Consider the following 24,467-nt stretch of genomic DNA (forward strand, 5'->3'; position numbering starts at 1 on the left):
GAACTCCATGGAGTATGTGGGGATCTCCCAATATCCAGGCACTCTTTCTTTCTTTCTCTTTTTTTATATATAGGGATGCTAGGGGGGAGGGGTTAAGGGGAGGAGGGATGGGTAATATACATTTTTTTCCATACTTTTATTTTGTAACTACTTGAAATACAATAAAAAAGTTTAAAAAAAAGAAGGAAGCATACTTTGGGTTTAGGAAGCTGGGAAAGAGTGAATCCCTTGATTGCAAAAAAAGTAGTATTGCTCTGAAGAGGGAGATCAGGAGGAGAGAGTGTGTGTATGAGAAGGATCTAAGTTTCAGGAAAATCCCAAAGGATTTTATGGCTATATTAAGAGTAAAAAGATGGATAGGGAGAGATCAGCAGGAGTTCATATGTCTTGAGGTTCAGGAGATGATTAGGATTTTTAATAAATATTTCTCCTCAGTGTTTTGGACAGCATTCACATTGCCCGGGAGAAGGTATATGCAACCTTACCTTGCATTAACGTACATAATTCCCCAGGACATGACTGAGTGCAGCCTTGGATGTCCTGGGGGCTAGAGAGGAAATTGCAGAGACCCTTGCAAAGGTATTTGCTACATTGGTCACTGGTGAAGTTCTCAAGGAGCAGAAGGTGGCTAATGTTGTTCTGTTGTTTAAAAAAGAAAGCAGGGAGCTGCAGGCCAGTCAGCCTGACATCAGTAGTGAGGAATGGAATTCTCAGGGACAGGGTCTACCCACACTGGGATAGACAAAATCTGAATAGGAGGAGTCAAGATGGTCTTGGTCGTGCGAAGTCATGCCTGACAAACACTGTAGTAGTTTTTTTTTGATAATACAGGAAAAGTAGATGATGATGGGACTGTGGATGTTGTGGATTTAGAACTTAGCAAGTACTTGGACATGATGTTGCTTGATAAGCTCTCTTGAAGGTTAGGTCTCATGGAGAGCTTGCAAGATGGGCTCAGAGAGGAGGAAGCAGAGGGTGGCAGATGAAGGTTGCTTCTCTGAATGGAGGCTGGTGACAACTGGTGTGCTGCAGGGGTCAGTGTTGGGACCCTTTGCTATTCATCATTTGTATAACTGATCTGGATGCAAATGCACAAGGCTTGAATTCGAATTTGAATTTACTTAAATCTTCTATCCGCCCCACAACATGAGGGAGTAAAAATCTTTGCATTATGACCCTGTCGCAATGTACAGACATGTGAATTTATAAGTCTAATGGCTTGTAGAAAGAAGCTGCCATGTAGCCTGTTGGTCCTGGCTTTAATGCTCCAAGTACTGGTTGCCAGACGGAAGCAGCTGGAACAGTTTATGGTTGGGGTGACTGGTGTCCTCGATGATCTTCCAGGCCTCCTTTATGCACCTGGTGCTGTAAATGTCCTCAATGGAGGGAGGTTCACACCTACCACTCATGGCCCATTGCCCATACCACACAGTGCCCAGTGATCAAGGTTGGTGCAGTTCCCATACCAGGCGGTGATACAGCCAGTCAGGATGCTCTCAATGCACCCTGTAGATGGTTTTGAGGATCTGGGGGCTCATGCCGGACTTCTTCGGTCACCTCAGGTGGAAGGGATCACTAAATTTGTGGATGACACCAAATTAAGAAGTGGTGTTGATAGTGAAGAAAGTTATTGTAGATTACACAGGGATTTGATCAGTTAGGAAAGTGGGCTGAGGAGTGGCAAGTGGACTTCACTACAGATGAGTATAAAGGAATGGACGTTGTAAAGCTTTGGACGTACTGCGAGTAGTAGGACACAGGGAAGTGTTATGGAACTGAGGAACTCAGGTGTACAAATGCAGAGTTCTTTGAAAATGGCATCACAAGCAGAAAGGATGGTGAAAACACACACACAAGATTCTGCAGGAACTCAGCAAGCCAGGCAACATCCAGGAAACGAGTACAGTCAACGTTTTGGGCCAAAACCTTTCGGCAGGAATGGAGAAAAAAAAAACTGAGGAGGGGAGAGAGAAACACCAGGTTTAGGTGATACCTGGGAGGGGGTGGTTTATGAAGTAAAAAGCTGGGAAGTAAATTGGTGAAAGAGACAGCAAGCCATGGAAGATGGGGGGGGGGGGGGGGTTGGTAGCACCCGAGGGAGGCAATAGGCTGGCAAGGAAATAAGGTGACAGAGGGATAAGGGGATGGGAAATGGTGAAGGGTGGTGGGGGGGGGGGAGGCATTACCTAAAAATGTGTTTAGCATGCTGGTCTTCATAAGTTACAGTGCAGGAGCTGGGACTTGGTGTTGCAGTTTGTTTATTTATTTGTTTAGCGATACAATGCAGACTAGGCCTTTCCAGACCTTCAAGCCATGTCTTCCCCAGCAACCCCGTTTCGTCCTAACCTAACCACAGGGCAATTTACAGTGACCTTACCGTTATGTCTGAGGGAGGAAACCAGAGAACCAGCAGCGAGGCAGCACTTGGGAACACCATGCTCAGTTTTGGTCACCTTGTCATGGGAAAGATGTGGTCAACCTGGAAAGAGTGCAAAGAATATTTAAGAGGATGTTGCCAAGACTGGCGGGCCTGAATTATGGGGAGAGGTTGACCAGGATTGATTTTCATTTATTAGAATATAGGGGAATGAGATGCAGACTTACCCAAAAGTTTGAAATTGTGAGATGGAGATGAGGTGGATGATAACACCACAGTTCTTTGCTGCCACCTACTGACTGCTGAGAAAGCTTGTAAACATAAAGCTGATGTGATCTGTTTACTGTCACTATAACAACCAGGGCACCAATGTTCCAGCAAGGTTTTGCCTTCCGACCTGGACACAGCTGCTGTTAAAACAAGGGAGGAATTTACCATTTCTGCACCAATGAATTCATTATCAAGGTAAGGTCAAGGAGCCTCTGAATCCACATCCAAAAAATGTTGGCAGAGAAAAGAGAAGGAAAACTAAGATGAGAGTTAAAGTGGGCCGGTGTCAGCCACTGGTGAAAGATCGTAACCCAAATAGCTCTTGGTATCCATGCTGAACCCAGAATGCAACCAGTTTAAGCAGTATCTACTTTTAAGTCGCACATGTCCAGGAATAAGTTGAATGAAATGCTGAAGGAACTGAGCAAGTCAGGCAACATCCATGGAAGAGAACAAACAGTCAACGTTTTGGGCTGAGATCCTCCAAAACTTCAACTGTTTATTCCCTTCCAACATTTTGTGTGTGTTGCTCAAGATTTCCAGCATCTGCGGAATCTTTCAAGTGAAATGCCAGTCATGATGTCATCTCTGAGAAAATCAAACTCAGCAAGTCAAGGCCCGATGTATCCTAGAATTTAATTGCTTATGGTAGAGGGCCTACTTTCATGTAAACTCTCCATCCTTGTTCTCTGGAATGTGGAAAATGGGGATCTTTTACTGGGAAAGAAAACACAAAACAATAGTATCTTACCTTAAAGGGCATTTGTCGGCAAGCCACAACACTAGCCAGTCGTTTGTGCAGTGAGCTCATTGTTAATCTCACATCACTACTGTCATCAGCATCCATTCCTGCCCTGGGAAGAATGCTGGAGCAATGTCAGAGGGCACTGAGGACCTTAAAGTTCTCCTGTGAATCTGCCTGCTCAGATCAATATCTTCTCTGTATCTATTTACTTTCCTTTATCCTACAATCCCCCTCTCCCTCTCTCTCTCCCTCTCTCACACACAAACACATTCTCTTTCTCACTCACCCCCTCTTTCTCTCTTCCCCCTCCCCTTCTCTCTCCCTCTCTCTTTTCTCTCCCCACTCCCTCTCTTTTTTGTCTCTCTCACTTCCTCTCACACACACACATATATACACTCTCTGTCTCGTCATGAGATTTCAAGTGGGCACCAAGATAACAACCTAAAACAATGTCCAGGATATGAACAGGTGAGAAGGCCACCATGTTAATAGTTTCTGAGGTTCTGACCTCAGATTCTGGACTCTCTCGGTCAGCGAAAAATCCTCTCCATGCCCACTCTGTCTAGGCCTTTCCATTATCTAGTAGCTTTCAATCAGATAGCAAATAAATTGCTTCTGTGATGTCCGCAAATTTGATGCACTTCCTGACTCGTGCAATGTTCTATTCTCCATGCTCACAGCTCCTGTCCCAGCAAGGGTGAAGAATGATCGCTAATCCAATTAAAGCGTTTGAGATCCTAAGGGGGCATGACATAATAGTTGTCGAGATGTTTCTCAGTTGACAGGGAAGTGCAAGGCCATGGAGAATTTTGAAAACAAGAATGAACATTTTATAATGGAAGGATTTTGTAAGAAAGCAGGAGTAAGGCCACTCAGCCCCTCAAACCTGCCCCACCACTCCATGTGATCATGGCTGATCTGCCCCACACCTCAGCTCCTCTTGTATGCTGCTTTCCCCAGAGCACTTTGTTCCCTGAGCTTTTAAAATTTTACCTTCCTCTTCTGTAGGGCGAAGGCAAGGAGACAAAACCCTTAACTGTGTTTCTGAACAGAGAGTTCATAGCTCCTTGAAAGTGGCTACACAGGTTGATAGGGTGTTTAAGATAGAATGCTTGCTTCTACGAGTCGAGGCATTGAGTTCGGAAGTCACAAAGTTATGTTGCAACATTACAAAACTCTGGTTAGGCCACATCTGCAGCGTTGCACACATTTCTGCTCACCCCACTATAGCAAGGTTGCAGAAGAGGTTTCCCAGGATGCTGCCTGGTTTAGAGGGCGTGTGCTATCACGAGAGGCCGGACAACCTTGGGCTGTGTTCTCTGGAGCGCTGGAGGCTGAGGGGAGAGCTGATAGAGGTTTATAAAATGTCTCATACCAGAAGGCATGAATTGGAGGTGAGGGGGGTAATTCTTTTACTCAGAGTGTCATGGATGCCTGAATTGTGCTGCCCAGTATGGTGACAGAGGCAAATACATCAGAGGGTTTTAAGAGACATTTGGATAGGCACATGAATATGAGGGAGATGGAGGGATATGGACATGGTGTAGGTAGGAGGGATTAGCTTTGTGAGGTTTTTAGATTTACTTTTTTAAACTGGCTGAGCACATTGTGGGCTGACGGGCCTGTTCCTGTGCTGTACTGTTCTGTTCTAAATGTGATCCAGCCTCAACATCCGAGGTTAGAGAATTCCAGAGATTTGTCTCCCTCAATTATAGTCTTAAATGACTGCCACTTGAAGGCAACAGTTTGTTTTAAAGATTAGCCTTATTTGTCACACCTAAATCGAAACATTACAGTGAAATATATTATGCATTAAATCAAAACAGTGAGGTTGTGCTGGGGGCAGTCTGCAAGTGACACCATGCTTCTGGCATCAACATAGCAATGTCGACAAGGGGACATGGAGACTGGACCCAAATGCAGGACAGGAACAACTAAAGGATCGAACAAGATGGGGAGACCATGGTATTCAAAGGTGATCCTGGGGTTCAGAGATAGTTCATGGCGAGGCAGGACCCGGTCTAGGCTAGAGGATGGGTCTATGGGACAAGGAAGGCTGAGAGGATAGCCCCCAGGCAGGTCACATAGCTCCTGGGCAGGGCCCGGCCTCCCAGGCAGGAACACAAGGGTCTGGGCAGGTCATGGGGCATCTGAGCAGGTGCAGGGCACAACCCATCAGAAGAGAGGGGTAGGAAAGGGTCAGAGTCCCCCACCAGGCAACAGCAGTCTGGCCTGCTTACCCGACAGAGGCAAGGGATCGGAAGGGAGCTCAGTCCAGGGTGACTACGAGAACAGACTTACAGAACCAGTTGATTAACAGTGGGTACTCCAAGCCAGGATGAACAGAATGAAACCGGGCAACTAGCACAAGCAGGGCAAATAGGGACAGACCAGGACAACCCCCAACTAGACTCAGTCCCAGAGCCCCTTATATACACCTGCCTGCTGATAGGCATCAGATGCGCCTCCTTAAACCAAGATAATCCTATTTGGATTTAAGGGTGAAAGGAGGGACAGCTACAAGACCCGGAGTCCGGAGTCCGGAGTCCATGGACCGGATCAAGACCTGGAATGTGGGTTCCGGACCGGACCATAACAAGCAAGCCCAGGACTCACTAACTCTAACCATACATTTTTGTATGTGAGAGGAAGTCCACGGGGTCATGGGGAGAAGGTGAAAACTCCTCACGGACAGCGATGGGAAATGAACTCCGAATTCCATCACAATGAATACACAGGGCTACCTGAAAGGTGAGTGGACAATGAAAAAGTGATGGATTGTCCCAATCTGAAATTTACACTAATAGAGAGAGATAATGACTGCTGTAAAGTTAGGAAGAAATCTGTCTTTTCAGTCTGGCGTAAGCACAGAAATGATTGGATCTGGCCCAACACAATTCCACTTACAATGTTGGAACTCGGCTGGTTTTCCATCCAGAGTTTTATTCGTATGTAGTTGATGTCTTCCTTTGTCTGGATTTCTCATCAGAAGTTATTGTCTTTTTCTGAGATACAGCGCAGAACTTTCCCTTCCGACCCTTTGAGCCACCAGCCCAATAACCCACCGATTAATCACAGGACAATTTACAATGACCAATTGACCTGTTAACCAGTATGTCTTTTGACTGCCTCTTTTCATTCAATGTTTGTTTTGCAAAGGGATGCTCAGGTCAAGATCATGGAAGGTACGGTGGTCAGCGCCGAGAAGTACCTTGGCCAGTTTTGCACGCTGCTGGCTTCTTACACCCGGAAGACAGCCAGACTGAGGGACAAGGTTGACCTCCTGATAAGACAGATCATGGACTTTGCAAATACTGAGAACCCAGAGATGCGAACGTGCCTTAAGGGCTTTGGAGAGGAGTTGTCTAAAGTTCAGGACTATCGTCAGGCACAGGTAAAAGTTCCCTTTCAAACACAATTTACTTGATGATCCACAACTGCAAATTATTTGCAGGGGCAAAGGAATATAGACACAAGAGAATATGAAGATGGTGAAAATCCAGAGCAACTTACATATAATGCTGGAGAAATCACAAACAAAAGAAAATCTGCAGATGCTGGAAGTCCGAGCAACACACACGAAATGCTGGAGGAACTCAGCAGGCCAGGCAGCATCTATGGATAAGAGTACAGTTGATGTTTTGGGCCAAAACCCTTTGGCAGGACTGGAGAAGAGAAGCTGAAGGGTAAATTTAAAAGGATGGGGGGAGAGGGGAGAGAGAAACACAAGGAGAAACATGAAATGGGAGGGATGAAGTAAAGAGCTGGGAAGTTGAGTAGTGAAAGAGACAGTAGACTATGGAAGAAAGAAAGAAAAGAGGGGAGGAACACCAGAAGGTGGCAATTGGCAGGTAATTCTCAGCTTGAAATGTCAGTTGCTTGTTCCTCTCTGAAGATACTGTCTGACCTGCGGAGTTCCTCCAGCATTCTGTATGTGTTACAAAGGAATATAAATAAGATTATCACTTTTTGGATCAGGATCTGAAGTACCATAGTTATTTTGGGTCATTGATTCATTTATTTTTTTCCATATATACTGTTTAGACCAGGCATGGGCAAACTACGGCCCGCAGGCCATATGCGGCCCGTTAAGCTTTTTAATCCGGCCCGCAGAACTTGATGAAATTATATTAATAAACCTCATTAACGTTTTTTCCCCGCAATTCTGGCGTTTTCCCAATAGATGACGCACTCTATATACATTTGTGGCAACCCATTTCCTGGCACATCCGAACCGGCTCACAATTAGCCAGCGTTCCGTCTAAGGGAGATAGCCTGTGGGGATTTGCAAGCACAGAGCTTTGGAGCCTCTGCGCAGGGGGGCAGGTTGAGGGAGGCTTAAAAGTGAGGCTGGGGATTTCGAATAAAGTTTTTTTCTTCGACTGCAGTTACCGACTCCGTGTTGTAATTTTAGCGCTGCATGTAGCACACCGCTACACATTGACCTTTGTTGAGGTGCAGCGTATTACTCCACATTTGCGCTTTACTCTTTGTTCAGCTTGACCTATTTGTGTGAACAGGCGTTCAGCGTCATGAACATCAACAAAGCCAGCCACAGATCCAAGTTAACTGACCAACACCTCAGATCCATCCTGAGAATCACCACAACAAAACTAAATCCAGACTTTGATGCGCTGGCTAAAAAGGGAGACCAACAACACTGTTCCCACTGAAATTAAAAATAAGTTTCTTCGTTGTGTTATGTAAAAAATGCATTTGAAAATATTTTTTTCAATAAGCCTTACATGTTACATGTCATTTCTGTTAAGTGATGGACATGAGTAGTACGCAGGTGCACGTACGTTCTCAAAATAAAAAATGCGCTCCAGATCAAATAACGCGCTCCACATACTGGCACTGTTCTCTCCTTGTGCTGGTCGTTGTTGAGTTTTGGCACAGGGGACAATTGAATAAGAAGGAGCAGGACAAGTAGACCTGCATCTCCTACCGTTTTTGAAATAAAGACAGTCAGGAGGAGAGTGATGATGATAATATCTTGAAAGATAACAGAATTTTCAGTGCTTTAAAATAATAACTGTTACTATTAAAAAAAGCTGTATTTTATTAATTTAATTTTCAGTGTTTTAAAAGTAATTTCAATAAATAGCTAAATACCATGGGACTTCAAAGACAGATATTTTGTTGTAATGCATTTGTTCATTTTCAATTGAACAAAAGCACATGTTTTCTACATATCCCATGATATTTTATTTTCTCTTATGAGGTGTATTACCAAAACACTCCGTCCATCTGCTCCTGGTCCGGCCCCCCTGTCAAATTTTAGAACCCTTTGTGGCCCACAAGTCAAAAATCTTGCCCACCCCTGGTTTAGACCATGAGCTTCACACGAGCAAGTAATCACATTGCTCCCTGCTGTATATGAATCTGAGAGTTTGAGAGTGGTACCAGACAGGACACCTCTTTTTCAGGCTGTATGGATACAGTGGGCTGAATAGCTCCCTCTGTTTCACAGATTCTATAATAGTTCATTCTGGAGTCACAACACCGCTAATCTGCCTGACTTGCTGGGTTCCTCCACCATTTTGTGTGCTGCTCTGAGTACAGTCAATATCTGACTGCTCATGTGGAAAGTTTACAATGGTGGAAAATTCCCGTATCCTAAATGGCATCTTCTCATTAAGCTAGCAAAACATGAAATCTTTTCTTTGGACCTAACACTTGGGTAGCTGCTTTCTTGCTGTAGTGGGTGGAGAAATGCATCGACCTGCAGCTGCTGCCTGGAATAATCCAGCGGCCAAGAGCTGAGAGTTGCGCTCACTTTGATAAATGTCCAGAATCCATCCCAGCCACAGCAGCATGGCTAAACAAGAGAAAATCTGCAGATGCTGGAAATCCGAGCAACACACATGAAATGCTGGAGGAAATGTAGGCCGGGCAGCATCCACGGAAGTGAGTACAGTTGACATTTCGGGCCAAAATCCTTCAGCAGGACTGGAGAGAAAAAGCCGAGTAGATTTAAAAGGTTGGGGGTTGGGAGAGGGAAACACTGGGTGATAGGTGAAACCTGGAGGGGAAGGATGAAGTAAAGAGCTGGGAAGTTGATTGGTAAAAGAGACAGAAGGCCATGAAAGAAGGAAAAGGGAGGAAAGAGCACCAGAGGGAGGCAATGGGCAGGCAAGGAGATAAGGTGAGAGAGGGAAAAAGGGATGGAGAATGGAGAGGGGGGGACTGGGGGCATTAACAAAAGTTTGAGAATTCGATGTTCATGCCATCAGGTTGGAGGCTACCCAAACGGAATATAAGGTGTTGTTCAACCTAAGTGTGGCCTCATCACAACAGTGGAAGAGGCCATGGATGGACATATCAGAATGGGAATAGGAAGTGGAATTAAAATGGGTAGCCACAGGGAGATCCCGCTTGTTCTAGCAAATAGAGTGCAGATGGTCGGTCTCCCAATCTACGTCAGGTCTCACTGATATACAGGAGGCCGCACTGGGAGCACGGGATACAGTAAATGACCCCAACAGACTCACAAGTGAAGTGTTTCCTCACCTGGAAGGACTGTCTGGGGCCCTGAATGGTAGTGAGGGAAGAGGTGTAGGGGCAGGTGTAGCACTTGTTCCACTTGCAAGGATAAATGTCAGGAGGGAGATCAATGGAGAGGGATGAATGGACAAGGGAGTCACGTAGGGAGTGATCCCTGCAGAAAATAGAAAGTAGTAGTGGGAGAAAGATGTGCTTGGTGGTGAGATCCCGTTGGAGGTGGCAGAAGTTCTGGAAAATTACGTGCTGGACGTGGAGGCTGGTGGGGTGGTAGGTAAGGACAAGAGGAACCCTATCCCTGGTAAGAGGATGGGGTACGAGCAGATGTGCGTGAAATGGAATAGATGCAGTTGAGGGCAACATTGATGGAGGAGGAAGGGAAGCCCCTTACTTTGAAAAAGGAGGACATCTCTAGAATGAAAAGCCTCATTTTGAAAGCAGATGCAGTAGAGATGGAGGAATCAAGAAAAGGGCACGGCGTTTTTACAAGAAGCAGGGTGAGACAAGGTGTAGTTCCAGGTAGCTGTGAGAGTCTGTGAGTTTGTAATAAACATTGGTGGATAAGCTGTCTCCAGACATAGAGACAGTGAGATCAAGAAAGGGGAGAGAGGTGTCAGAAATGGAACAGGTAAATTTGAGGGCAGGATGGAAGTTTGAGGCAAAGTGGATGAAGTTGACAAGTTCAGCACGGGTGCAGGAAGCAGCACCAATGCAGTGGGCATGTATCGTAGGAAAAGTGCGGAATGGTCACCAGTGTAGGCTTGGAACATGGACTGTTCCACGTAGCTGACAAGCAGGCAAGAATAGCTGGGACCCATCGTGTGCCCATGGCTAAACCTCTTGTTTGAAGGAAGTGGGAGGAGCCAAAGGAGAAGCTTATCCACCAATGTCTACTCTCACTGTCTCTGTCTCTGGAGACAGCATATCTACTGATGTCTTTTACCTTGCCGAGGCCCCATGCCAAATCTCAGACACCTGCTCTTACCCCTTGAACAGGACCCCACTAAGGAACTCCAGGCCATTGTCTCCCACACTATCTCCCATCCAGCACCACCAACCTCATAGTTCCCTCACTCGCACCAATCGTTTCTACCCCCTACCCAAGATTCACAAACCCGCTTGTCCAGGTAGACTCATTGTTTCAGCTTGTTCCTGCCCCACTGTACACATATCTGTATACTGCAACTGTTTTATCCCCCCTTAATTCTGTCCCTTCCTACCTACATCCATGACACTTCACACGCTCTTGATCTTTTCAAGGATTTCAAGCTCCCTGGTGCCCATCACCTTGATTTCACTCTGGATGTCCAGTCCCAATACACCTCCATCCCCACCAGGAAGTCCTCAGAGCTCCCTGTTTCTTTCTGGACACCAGACCCAACCAGTTCCCTTCCACCACCACTCTCCTCCTTGGAGGAACAACACCTTATGTTCCATTTGGAATATGGAACCAACCTCCAACCTGATGCCATGAACATCAATTTCTCAAACTTTTGGTAATGCCCCCAACACTCCCCCCTTCTCAATTTCCCAACCCCTTTTCCCTCTCTCACCTCATCTCCTTGCCCGCCTATTGCCTCCCTCTGGTGTTCCTTCCCACTTTCGCTTTCTTCCTTGGCCTTCTGTCTCTTTCACCAATCAGTTTCCCAGCTCTTTACTTCATTCCTCCCCCTCCAGGTTTCGCCTATCACCTGGTGGTTCTCTCTCCCCTCACCCCCCCCCCCCCACCCTTTTAATCCTACTCCTCAGCTTTATTTTTCTTCAGTCCTGTCAAAGGGGTTTGGCCCGAAGCGTGGACTATACTTTTTTCCATAGATGCTCCAGCATTTTGTGTGTGTCGGTAGTGTGGCTAAAGGTCATCTCACAGAAGGTCACATGCCTCTGTGATGTCAGTCTTGTGAACGTTGCTCATCACCCAATCTGATGTGTCTAAAGATATAATGTCTTCACCAATAGAAATTTCGATACCCTTTGCCCTTGTAGTTCTTGACCTTCTCTCAATAGGTTTCTATGCTTTTCTCGAAGCTCCAGAGATGCCAGTAATTTTACTACTGAGGAGCCATACCAATTGCATGAGGAGCTCAGCAGCTAAATGCTGGGACCTCAATCCAATCAGTTATAACCAGCATCATCAAACTGGGAAATAGCTCCAATAATGCCAAAAGTGTTACCACTGAGGCACCAGATGCATGAGAAGCAGAGTAACTACTGCACAACGCTTTACAGTACCAGCGACCCCGGTTCAATTCCCGCCACTGTCTGTAACGAGTTTCTACTTTCTTTCCGTGACCATGTGGGTTTCCTCCAGGTGCTCTGGCTTCCTCCCACAGTCCAAAGACATACTAGATAGTAGGTTAACTGGTCATTGTAAATTGTCCCATGATTAGGCTAGGGAGGGTTAAATTGGGGTTTGCTGGGTGGTGAGGCTCAAAGGGCCAGAAGGGCCTGTTCTGCACTGTGTACATACATACATACGTACATACACACATCAATAAATAAATAAATAACTAGAAGCTGCAACAAAAAAACTTCCTGAAAGTTATGTGTCACAAACTTTGGAAGTTGTTCGAGCAACATGCAGCCAATTCAGAGGCTGCTCAGTCAGGTAACCAAATCTCAACACCAACCACCCCCTTAAGCTATGAGGAGAAGCAAGAATGCAGCTACATAGGGGTCCTGGTTCATTTCATACTTCTTGTTTAGTAACTTCTCAATTAGGCTTGTTGCAGTGGTTTCTCTGCCAGGCGGGGCGTTGGTCTAATTGCTTATTTGCCTTCTATTCTGAATTATTTTAGGTGGAGAGATTGGATATTAAAGTCATCGGACCACTCAAGGCTTATGGACCACTGACGAAATCCAAACGGGTACGTTATTTCCTGATTTGTATTACTGTACTCTGAGTGGATGCTGAGTTAAGGAAAAATTTCCCATTCAGACATAAAAGGCCATTCATAAGATATAGCACCTTTACTGCAGTGGGATAGAGTCAGAATCATAAGGTTCTACAAAATGGAAAAGGTCTTTTGGCACAACATTGTCATTGCTGACCAAGATGTCTATCTGAGCTAGTCCCAATTGCCTGCACTTGGTCCATATCCTTCTCAATCTTTTCTATCCAAAATAATTCCCATGTCTTTGAAGTGGATAGCATGGCTGCACAATGAAGAAAGGAATTAGATTGCCATGCCGACACACTTAGCAGAGAGAAGATGGAATAAAGTCAACTGGCCTGTGGTCTGAATGGTCTGTTTCTGTGTCATGGAAGGGAGGTTATGTCAAGCAGGATTGGGGGAAAGGGATACTACATGAAGTAAGTAAAATAAAGGGTTGTGTTAATCACTGTTAGAGTGAAAATACCTATTGAAGAACAGAGATCTCTGATGTAAAAAATCAAACCATCAGAGCAGAGCAGAGATGCAGAAAATGAAGAGGGTCTTAATACCACAAAGGTCCCAACAATATAATCCAGGGAAGGAATGGTCCAGATGAAGGGTCTCAACCCAGTAATGTCAGCTGTCCATTTCCCTCCACAGAGGCTGTCTGATCAGTTGAGTTCCTCCAGCATTTTTGCCGTTCACCCAGGGAATGGATTGGTTTCCAATAGATTCCCATGGGGCTCCCAAAGTCACAAGGTTTATCCAAATTAGTTTTCCTATTATAATAAAAGGCTCAATTAACAAATTACAAGCTAGGTAGTTAAAGTTTCTACATTTTAATGTGTTGAAGAAGTGCTAACCTCTTCTCTTTCTTATTACTTTTTAACCTAAATCAGGCTGATATCAAAAAATTCAACAGTGTCAGAAATCGTGAAATGAAAGAACTGGAGCTTCTGCAAAAGGTGAAACAAAAGAACCCCTCGGACAGGCAAGGAATTGTATCCTTTTGACATTCAAAAAATTATATAATCCTTGTTCATTCAGCTACTGAAATAATGATGAAACTCTTCACTTAATTCTGGGGCAATTGTTGGGCAGGATCACCTTGGGTGGACCAAGTCCCAAGAAAGCCTCACAGCAGTGTACCACCAAACACCAAAGATTCAAAGTACGTTTATTATCAAAGTATGCACGCAGTATACAACCCAGAGATTCGTCTTCCCCAGACAGCCACGAAACAAAGAAGCACTATGGAACTCATTCAAAGAGAACATCAAACACCCAACGTGCAAAAAAAAAACCAATTACCACATATGATAATACATGAGTGAAAAAGATATAGAATATAAAATATCAAACCACAGAGTCCTTGAAACAGTCTAGGAATGTTCAGTTCAGTGGTGTCTAAAATCATAGACAGACAGGTGTATAGAATTATAAGGGGCAAAGACAGGGTGAATACAGTCTATTTCCCAGGGAAAGGGAACCCAAAAACTAGAGGGCATACTGTACGTTCAAGGTCAGAAGGGAAAGGTAGGACCTGAGGAACAAATTCTTCATGCAGAGATGAATATATGGAATGAGCTGCCAGGGAAAGTAATATAATAGTATAATAACAGTATAATAAAAGTAGTATAATAACAACATTTAAAATTCATTTGGATCAGTTCAAGAATAGGAGGGGAGTAGAGGAATATGGCTGAAATGTGGCAAATGGCACTAACTTTGGTTGGCATGGATGAATTGGGTTGGAATGCCTATCTCCATTCACTATCACTCTACAAATCTATAACCAGTTGCTTCCTCATTCCCACTGTTCCAAACCTCCACCATTTTATAATACGCAAATCTTCTAAACATGGAGATCTCCTGATCAACACTTCATTGATTTATTCTATTATCTTTTCACTCTTTCTTAATCTTTGTGCTCACAGGTTTCGGACATCATTTGAACATTTTATTTAAAAAATATTCTAAACTAGATATTTAAATGAATGTGAGAGTATAGACTCAGTGGCCACTTTATTTGGTATCACCTACACCTAATTAAGTGGCCACTAAGTGTATGTTCATACCCATCAACTTCAAAGTTCGATATGCTGTGCGTTCAGAGATGTTCTTTTACACACCACTGTTGTGACACGATTTGTTGTAACGTAATTTGAGTTACCGTCAGTCTGGCCGTTTTCCTCTGACTGCTCTCATTCACAAGGCCCATGGAACTACCGCTCACTGGAAGTTGCTTTTCTTTTCACTCCATTCTCTGCAAACTCTAGAGACAGTTGCGCATGAAAAATATAGATCAGCATTTCCCCCATTTAGCACCAACAATCGTTCCATGGTCAAAGTCACTTTGATCACACTTCTTCCCCATTCTGATGCTTGGTCTGAACAACCACTGAAGTTCTTGACCATGTCTACACACTTTCGTGCATTGAGGAGCTGCCACATGATTGGCTGACTGGATATTTATGTTAATGAGCAGGTGTACAGGTGTACCCAATAAAGTGGCCACTGTGTGTTTAAGAATCAGAATTTATTATCACTGGCATGTGACCTGAATTTTAACAGCAGCAGCAGTTCAATGCAAGAAAAATACAACAAAATAAAATAATAATAATAATAATAATTAAGTAAATCAATTACAGTATACATATATTGAACAGATTAAAAATCGTGCAATAAACAGAAATAATATACATTTCAAAAATGAGGTAGTGTCCAAGTGTCCATTTAGGAATCTGATGGCAGAGTGGAAGAAGCTGTTCCTGAATCACTGAGTGTGTGCCTTCAGGCTTCTGTACCTCCTACCTGATGGTAACAGTGAGAAAAGGGCAAGTCCTGCCTGCTGTAGGTCCTTAATAATGGACGCTGTCTTTCTGAGACACAGCTCCTTGAAGATGTCCTGGGTACTTTGTAGGCTGGTACCCAAGAAGGAGCCGACTAAATTTACAACCCTCTGCAGCTTCTTTCAGTCCTGTGTAGTAGTCCCCCCCCCACCACCCCACCCCATGCCAGACAGTGCTGCAGCCTATCAGAATGTTTTCCTGTGTACTTCTGTGGAAGATAAGAGCCATAGATAGAATGGACCAGACAGCACCTTTTTCCCAGGGTAGACATAGCTAATACTGGAGGGTATAATTTTATAGTGATTGGAGGAAGTATAGAGGGGACATCAGAAGTTTTTTTACATGGAAAGTAAAGTATAAAGTATGTCTGTCTGTAAGTGCATGGAACACACTAGTGGTACATGAGGGACAAGAAGAGACTCTTGTGAAGGCACGTGGATGAAGAGCTATGGGGAAGGGAAGGGTCAGATTGACACTGGAGTAGGTTAAAAAGTTGTGGGCTGAAGGGCCTGTATTGAGCTGTACTGTTCTATGATCAATGTTCCACATTGGATCTCATTTAATCAGCAGCTCAGTTTTAACATTCTCCACCTTCTGAATCAGATTTAATATCACAGGGATATGTTGTGAAATTTGCTATTTTGCTGCAGCAATACATTGTAATATGTAATTTAAAAAGTATAAAATACAATTTTATATATAAAGTAGTGCAAAACAAGAAAATAGGGAGATAGTGTACGTGAGTTTATTGCCATTCAGAAGTCTGATGGTGAAGGGGAAGAAGCCGTTTCTAAAACGTTGAGTATGTGTCTTCAGGCTCCTGTACCTTCTCCTTCAGAGCTCTTCATTGTCACATTCCTCCCTGTCACTGAAATCTTCTACAACCTGGCTGTGCTCCAAGATTCTATGTTGCTCCAAATCCAAAGCATCCCTTAATTTAATCCCTTTACGATCAAAAGTTCTGTCTTTTCAACTGCCAGACTCCTTGGACCTGGGCTTCCCTCCCTTGCAAATTCTACCTCCTTCTTGTTCCTAAGACTCTCCTTAAATCCCATCTCTTTGAGCATGCTGTGTACATTATTTGTTAGCATTCCAGTCAAGTGCCTTGGGACAATATTTTTCATTATAAAGTTACTTTATTAATACAAGTTTTCTTCTATCCACTGATTTTACATTAGAAAAGAAAACAATTAAATGTGCATTATTCCATGTTGTGGTTATATCCTCATTAATAAGCCTTCAATGGTGACAGCATTATCAATGTATAAAAACAGTGGAGACCAATAACATTTGCTAGAGTACATTTGCAAATATATTGCAGCGATCTGTTAAATTCACAGTGAGTACATTTACAGTGACTTTAACAATATAATGAGCAATTTAGTGTGCAAAATTAAGCACTATTTGTCAGATTATGAGCTATTGTGAACATAACAGAAACAGATGGCATATCTGGGAAAGGAGCCCACTTTTAGTCGAGAAGGTGATAGGAAGTTATTTTTTCCGATAGTTTAATTCGTTTTTACTGACCAGTTGAAAGTTAAATATATTGCCGGTGGGACTGAAGTTACGTTAAGGCCAGGCCCATGAGATTAATTTCTGCCAGGACAACTGAATGACTTTTTTATCTACAGCTTCACAATGACTTTTACTCTTTCAGAGTTTTTATTTCCATATATTTTAACCAAACAGATTCACATTCAAGATTATTGATCCAGGACTCTGGTCTACTGAATGAATATCATGGGCAGTCCACTACTATATCTATGCTAGTCCACACATTCTTTGAAACCCTTGCTTAAAAAGTGTATCTGACTCTGTTTTCCAGAGGTTGGCCAGGTTAACAGAGAATCCCAAAGAGAGACATTCCCAAGCAGGGCACAAGCTCAAATATTCTCTCAAGTATTTCTTTTTCAGAATATCACAATTGCACCTCATCATCTACGAACGCAGGACACATGGAAGCTTTACCAGTAAGGGGAACATATTCCAATGCAGGAACTAATAAAAAGCTTCAGCTGGTAATGTTCTAAAACCTGTTCAAATGCCCAACTGCTCCTCTGGTGCTTTTCATGGATCTGCATGGACTTCCATAATTTGCCCTTTGGAGTGGAACTTCAACTGTCATCGCTTTGACTCCAAGATGAGCGTGCTACTGACCGAGTCCCTGGCTAACACTTGACATGGCAAGTGAACTAAAGTTAACCCAATGCACCAGGAGGAATTCCCATCCTGAGCTTAACCAGGGTTAAATTAGTATTGATTTGGAAGCTTTAGAGAGGGACGTGAAGAGAGTACACAGTTCTGAATCTATGGAGGATGTGGTAAAGTTGACTGGGGTCGGAGAAAAGGACTAAGCCTGCTGTTGGGAGTCTTCTCTCAGGCAGGAAGTGGGGTAGAGATGGCAGAAAGCAATGGAGAAGACTTAAGTAGCAAACGAGAAGTGGTTTTGGGTAATAGAAGTTGTATGGAAGGAGGTTGAATGGCAGGCTTCTGGGAAATGGAAAAATCAGTAGCCGTTTGAGGATTGTAGTGGCATATCCAGTAATGAGGGTAGTAGACGGGAATTAAACAGAAGTAGGAAGGAAGAGTTTAAGGTTTTGTTCAGTTTTGAATGTGATTCTGTTTCTGAAAGCAATCCAATTAGACTAACTAAAGATTTTAAAAAAACATTAGGAGATATAGTGGGTGTAAAGCCTTAAAGAGATGGGGTAATCTTAGCAGTTTGTAAAGATTGTAAATAATGTGAGAAAGCTTTGGGGTTAAAAACTGTGGGAGGAAAGAAAGTAATACCAAGGAATTTTATTGAATGACAGCAGCTTTGGGGAGTAATCTCTGGAGTGCCTCTAGATGTAGCCATGGACCAAGTTAAAAATAATTTAGTTGGGGAAAAATTGATGGACACTAAGTGATGGGTTTCATAATTGATTTAGAACAGATAGCTTATTGATGTTGATTACATTTGATGGGAAAAAGATGCTGCATAGGGTTAATTTAGATGATATTAATTATATGGTTTGAGTCTGTGTGCCACCCCCTCTGAGATGTTTTTAATGTCAGAAGTTTGGTCATGTAGCAGCTGTGTGTAAGGGCAAAAAATGGTGTGGTAAATATAGAGAACATGATTACGACAATTGTGGAAAAAGGTGTTAGACTAAACTGTAGCAACTGTGGAGGAGAATATAGCACTGATTATGCATAGTGTCCTGTATATAAGAAAGCTATGGAAGTACAGTGTGTTTGTATAGAAATGGGCATATCTTATACAGAGGCTCTGCAGGAAGTACAGAAGACAGTGTCAATTAACCATATTAATATCCAGATTACTGATAGTGCGTAAAGTGCATGATTGTATATCAAAGGATTTGTTAATTGTTGATAAACTAAAGTTGGTCACTTTCATGGCAGATGTGGTAGATTGTACAGCACAAACTAAAAGTAGTTCAGAAAAAAAATATATTAAAGCTGCAGAAAAAAACTTAAGAGATAAAAGACTTAACTCGAAAAGTTATTAATAATGCCTTACAAGGAAGAGTAAATAATGTTTAGACTTCAAAGGAGAGATGTTAATGTTTTTTCTAATCTTACAATGGAATGTGAGAAGCCTGTAAGCTAATGGTCAAGAAATTAAAAACTTTATTGAAGATTTACCAAATAAACCTGATGTTATAAGTGTATGAAAAACCTGCTTGAAATCTTGTCTAGGTTTTAAGATACAAGGTTATAATCAGATGTGATTGGAAAATGGGCAATGGAGGAGGAGGGTTTTTATCTTTGCTAAAAATGGGATAGCACATAGAGTTTTGGAGATTGTGGCTGTTTATGAGTCAATTGTGGTTGAAATTTGGGGAAAGAATATAAAAGTATAGATAATAAATTTGTATAACCCTTGTGAAGGTTTAACACTTGATATATTGGGGTCAATAACTCCACTGGGTGTTTTTTATAGACCACTCAATAGTAACAGGGACATCGAGGAGCTGATAAGGAGTCAGACAGATTCTGGAAAGGTGTAATAATAACAGGGTTCTCGTGGTAGGAGATTTTAATTTCCCAAATATTAGAAACATAGAAAATCTACAGCACAATACAGCCCTTCGGCCCACAAAGCTGTGCCAAACATGACCTTACCTTAGAAACTACCTGGGGTTACCCATAGCCCTCTATTTTTCTGAGTTCCATGTACCTATCCAGGAGTCTCTTAAAAGACCCTATTGTATCTGCCTTCACCACCATTGCCGGCCGCAAATTCCAAGCACTTACAACTCCCTGCGTGAAAAAAACTTACCACTGACATCTCCTCTGTACCTTCTTCTTAAAACTTAAAACTGTGCCCTCTCATGCTAGCAATTTCAGCCCTGTGAAGAAGTCTCTGACTATCCACACGATCAATGCCTCTCATCATCTTATAGACCTCTATCAGGTCACCTCTCATCCTCTGTCACTATTGATTGGCATCTCCCTAGGCCTAGAGCAAAGGGTTTAGATGGGATGTTGTTCAGGAAGGTTTCCTGACACAATATGTAGATAATCCTACAAGAGGAGAGGCTGTACTTGATCTGGTGTTGGGAAATGAACCTGGTCAGGTGTCAGGTCTCTCAGTGGGAGAGCATTTTGGAGATAGTGATCACAATTCTATCTCCTTTACCATAGCATTGGAGAGGAATAGGAACAGACAAGTTAGGAAAGCGTTTAATTGGAGTAAGAGGAAATATGAAGCTATCAGGCAGGAACTTGGAAGCAGAAATTGGGAACGGATGTTCTCAGGGAAATGTACGGCAGAAATGTGGCAGACATTCAGGGAATATTTGCATGGCGTTCTGCATAGGTACGTTCCATTGAGACGGGGAAAGGATGGTAGGGTACAGGAACCATGGTGAACAAAGGCTGTTGAAAATCTAGTCAAGAAGAAAAGAAAAGCTTACCAAAGGTTCAAAAAAGTAGGTAATGGTAGAGATCTAGAAGATTATAAGGCTAGCAGGAAGGAGCTTAAGAATGAAATTAGGAGAGCCAGATGGGGCCATGAGATGGGCTTGGCGAGCAGGATTAAAGAAAACCCTAAGGCATTCTAAAAGTATGTGAAGAGCAAGAGGGTAAAACATGGGAGAATAGGACCAATCAAGTGAGGCAGTGGAAAAGTGTGTATGGAACTGGAGGAGACAGCAGAGGTACTTAATGAATACTTTGCTTCAGTCTTCACTATGAAAAAGGATCTTGGCAATTGTAGGGATTATTTACAGCAGATTGAAAAGCTTGAGCATGTAGATATTAAGAAAGAGGATGTGCTGGAGATTTTGGAAAGCATCAAGTTGGATAAGTCGCTGGGACTGGATGAGATGTACCACAGACTACTGTGGGAGGTGGGAGAGGAGATTGCTGAGCCTCTGACAATGATCTTTGTGTCATCAATGGGGACGGGAGAGGTTCCAGAGGATTGGAGGGTTGCAGATGTTGTTCCCTTATTCAAGAAAGGGAGTAGAGATAGCCCAGGAAATTATAGACCATTGAGCCTTACTTGAGTGGTTGGTAAGTTGATGGAAAAGATCCTGAGAGGCAGGAGTTATGAACATTTGGAGAGGCATAATATGATTAGGAATAGTCAGATGGCTTTGTCAAAGGCAGGTCATGCCTTACAAGCCTGATTGAATTTTTTGAGGATGTAACTAAACACAATGATGAAGGAAGACTAGTAGATGTAGTGTATATGGATTTCAGCAAGGCATTTGATAAGGTACCCCATGCAAGGCTTATTGAGAAAGTAAGGAGGCATGGGATCCAAGGGGACCTTGCTTGGTGGATCCAGAATTGGCTTGCCCACTGAAGGCAAAGAGTCATTGTAGATGGGTCAAATGGAGACCTGTGACCAGTGGGGTGCCTTAGGGATCTGTTCTGGGACCCCTTCTCTTCGTGATCTTTATAAATGACCTGGATGAGGAAATAGAGTAATGGGTTAGTAAATTTGCTGATGACATAAAGGTTGGGGGTGTTGTGGATAGTGTGGTGGGCTGTCAGAGGTACAGCAGGACATTGATAGGATGCAAAACTGGGTTGAGAAGTTGGAGATGGAGTTCAACCCAGATAACTGTGAAGTGGTTCATTTTGGTAGGTCAAACATGATGGCAGAATATAGTATTAATGGTAAGACTCTTGGCAGTGTGGAGGATTAGAGAGATCTTGGGGTCTCAGTCCACAGGACACTAAAGCTGCTACGCAGGTTGACTCTGTGGTTAAGAAGGCATACGGTGTAGTGGCCTTCATCAACCATGGGATTGAGTTTAAGAGCTGAGAGGTAATGTTACAGCTATATAGGATCCTGGTCAGACCCCACTTGGAGTACCATGCTTAGTGCTGGTCACCTCACTACAGGAAGGATATGGAAACCATAGAGAGGGTGCAGAGGAGATTTACAAGGATGTTGCCTGGATTGAAAAGCATGCCTTATGAGAATAGGTTGAGTGAACTCCACCTTTTTTTTCCTTGGAGTGGTAGAGGATGAGAGGTGATCATCATCATATAGGTGTATAAGATGAAGAGAGGCATCGATCACGTGGATAGTCAGTGGCTTTTCCCCCAGGGCTGAAATGGCTAGCACAAGAGGGCACAGTTTTAAGGTGCTTGGAAGTAGGTACAGAGGAGATGTCAGGGGTAAGCTTTTTTACTCAGAGAGTGGTGAGTGTGCGTAATGGGCTGCTGGCGATGGTAGTGGAGGAGGATACAATAGGGGCTTTTAAGAGATTCCTGGATAGGTACATGGAGCTTAGAAAAATAGAGGGCTACAGGTAACACCAGGTAATTTCTAAAGTAAGTGCAGCATTGTGGGCTGAAGGGTTTGTATTGTGCTGCAAGTTTTCTATGTTTCTATTGGAAAGAATGGGTAGAAATGGGAAAATAACATATGGTGTAAGGATTTTAATGTTCATAGTCCTATGTGGGGTTTAGTGGCACACATATGAATGGAATGGTGGTGGAAGACTTTCTGGAGGAAGTGTTTGACGTCCTTGAATGATGGTAGGCATACAAGAATAAATCTATTTAACAACACAGCGTCTGCTGTAGATCTCGTGCTGGTATCTACAGCATGTGTAACTGGGAAGTGTATAAAGATGCAACAGTGAGAAGTGATCATTTCTCCATTATTTGTACATTGCCTGTAGATGAGTATCAGAGGAAAGGATCTCATATCCCCAGGTGGATGATAATAAGCAGTTTGGGACATATTTAGATGACTTTATGTGAAAGTAGGTTTCCTGACCACTTGGTTCAGGATAATATTGAGCTCATTAGGTAAGGAATCAATTCCCAGATCATTGAGAGAGAATAAAAGAAGAGCTGTTCCCTAGTGGACAGCTGAAAATAAAAGAGTTATGAAGGAGTGGAATGAAGCTTTTAGGAAAGTTATTCAGTATTACTCCTATTCATCTTTCATACAATATAAAAGATTTCAAGCTATAGTTAGTAGTGAGAAGGGCAAAGAAAATATATTGGAGAACATACTGCATTAGCATTAGGAAAGAGATCCAGGTGGGGGAATTTGCTACAGAAAATTGGAGGAGTTAGGAAACTTGATGCATTACCAGTTTGGATGGTGGGGAGAAGGTTACAGTAACTGACTCTGAAAAAAGCGGAATTATTAGCAAAAACATTAGTCAGTGTACATAGTTTGGCCAATTTAAGTAAAGAACAAAGACTTTATAGAGAAACAGTTTTGGCAAGCAGTCCTCAGATTGCTAAGAAGAAAGAATGTTCCAGTTCCTGCTTGGAAGTCGAGTTTATACTGTCTGAATTTAAAAGGGCTGTAAATAGTACTGGTCAGATATCACCTGGGAAAGATGATATTTATCATAATATGCTTACATGGTTATCAGATTCAAAACTTATGTTGGTTTTGAAATTCTTTGATACAATATAGGTTGAAGGGCAACTTCCTTCCTGGATATTAGTGGTTGTGGATATTACTAATCCTGGAAATTAGTGGTTGTTATCCCTAGACTGAAACCTAGTAAGGATCTTACATCCTTCCAATTATAGTCCTATTTTGCTAACTTCACATGTATGTAAGATATTGGAATGGATGGTTATAGCAAGGGTTTCTTATCTTGTGGAAAGTAGTGAAAAATCAGCTGTATTCCAATCTGGATTTTGTAAAGCGAGAATGCACATGGAATTGGTGTTAAATTTGGCATCTGACATTCATAAGGCCCAAGTTAATAAACACTTAGTGGTAGTGGTTTTCTTTGATGTAGGGAAAGTTTCCGAAATGTTAGGGCCACAAGGGTTTAAACTGGAAAGGATAAGAATAAGCAGTAACTGTTCAATTGGTTTCAAGATTTTTTATGCGATAAGATAGTTACAAGTTAGGGTGGGAACAAGTTTCTCTAAGGAGTACGAGATAGAGAATGGGATTTGACAGAGGAATGTTGTGAGGCCCCCTCCTTTTTAATATTATGATTAATGATACTTTCTTATATGTTGGCTCAGCCATTTCAATATGGTTATATGCTGCTAATGATGATGGCAGTGTGGAAGAGAGGCAGGAATGTAAATTATGTTATTAGGAAAAAAACAGGCAACCATTAATGAAGAGGAGGAATAGGGATGTCAGAGGAGGTTTAAATTTTCTGTTGCTAAGGCTCAATTTATTCATTTTTCTAAAAGGAACATTACACCCACAATTGATCTCAAGTTTTATGATAAATCTCTTTAACAAGAATCAGTGGTAAAGTTTCTAAGTATGTTGATGGACACAAGGCTAACATGGAAGGTGCACGTGGATAAAATTCTAGAGAAGTGTAAAAAATCCCTTAATGTGCTTAGGTGCTTAATTGGATGTGATTGGGGTGTTAGTA

General features: G+C 42.7%; 1 protein-coding gene across 1 annotated transcript in view; it reads left to right on the forward strand.

Annotated features, from left to right (window-relative positions):
* Nucleotides 1–2,717: 2,717 nt before the first annotated feature.
* The window catches only part of LOC132407008 (CBY1-interacting BAR domain-containing protein 2-like), a 40,318-nt gene continuing 18,568 nt past the window's right edge, over nucleotides 2,718–24,467 (forward strand). Inside the window, exons 1-5 of the mRNA XM_059993210.1 lie at nucleotides 2,718–2,842; nucleotides 6,552–6,786; nucleotides 12,692–12,760; nucleotides 13,669–13,770; nucleotides 23,819–23,824. Of these exons, the coding sequence (XP_059849193.1) occupies nucleotides 2,826–2,842; nucleotides 6,552–6,786; nucleotides 12,692–12,760; nucleotides 13,669–13,770; nucleotides 23,819–23,824 (429 nt within the window). The 5' untranslated portion in view covers nucleotides 2,718–2,825. The remainder of the gene's footprint in view (nucleotides 2,843–6,551; nucleotides 6,787–12,691; nucleotides 12,761–13,668; nucleotides 13,771–23,818; nucleotides 23,825–24,467) is intronic.

The sequence above is a fragment of the Hypanus sabinus genome, chromosome 17 (genome assembly GCF_030144855.1).
Source record: "Hypanus sabinus isolate sHypSab1 chromosome 17, sHypSab1.hap1, whole genome shotgun sequence".
NCBI classification, from domain to species: Eukaryota; Metazoa; Chordata; class Chondrichthyes; order Myliobatiformes; family Dasyatidae; genus Hypanus; species Hypanus sabinus.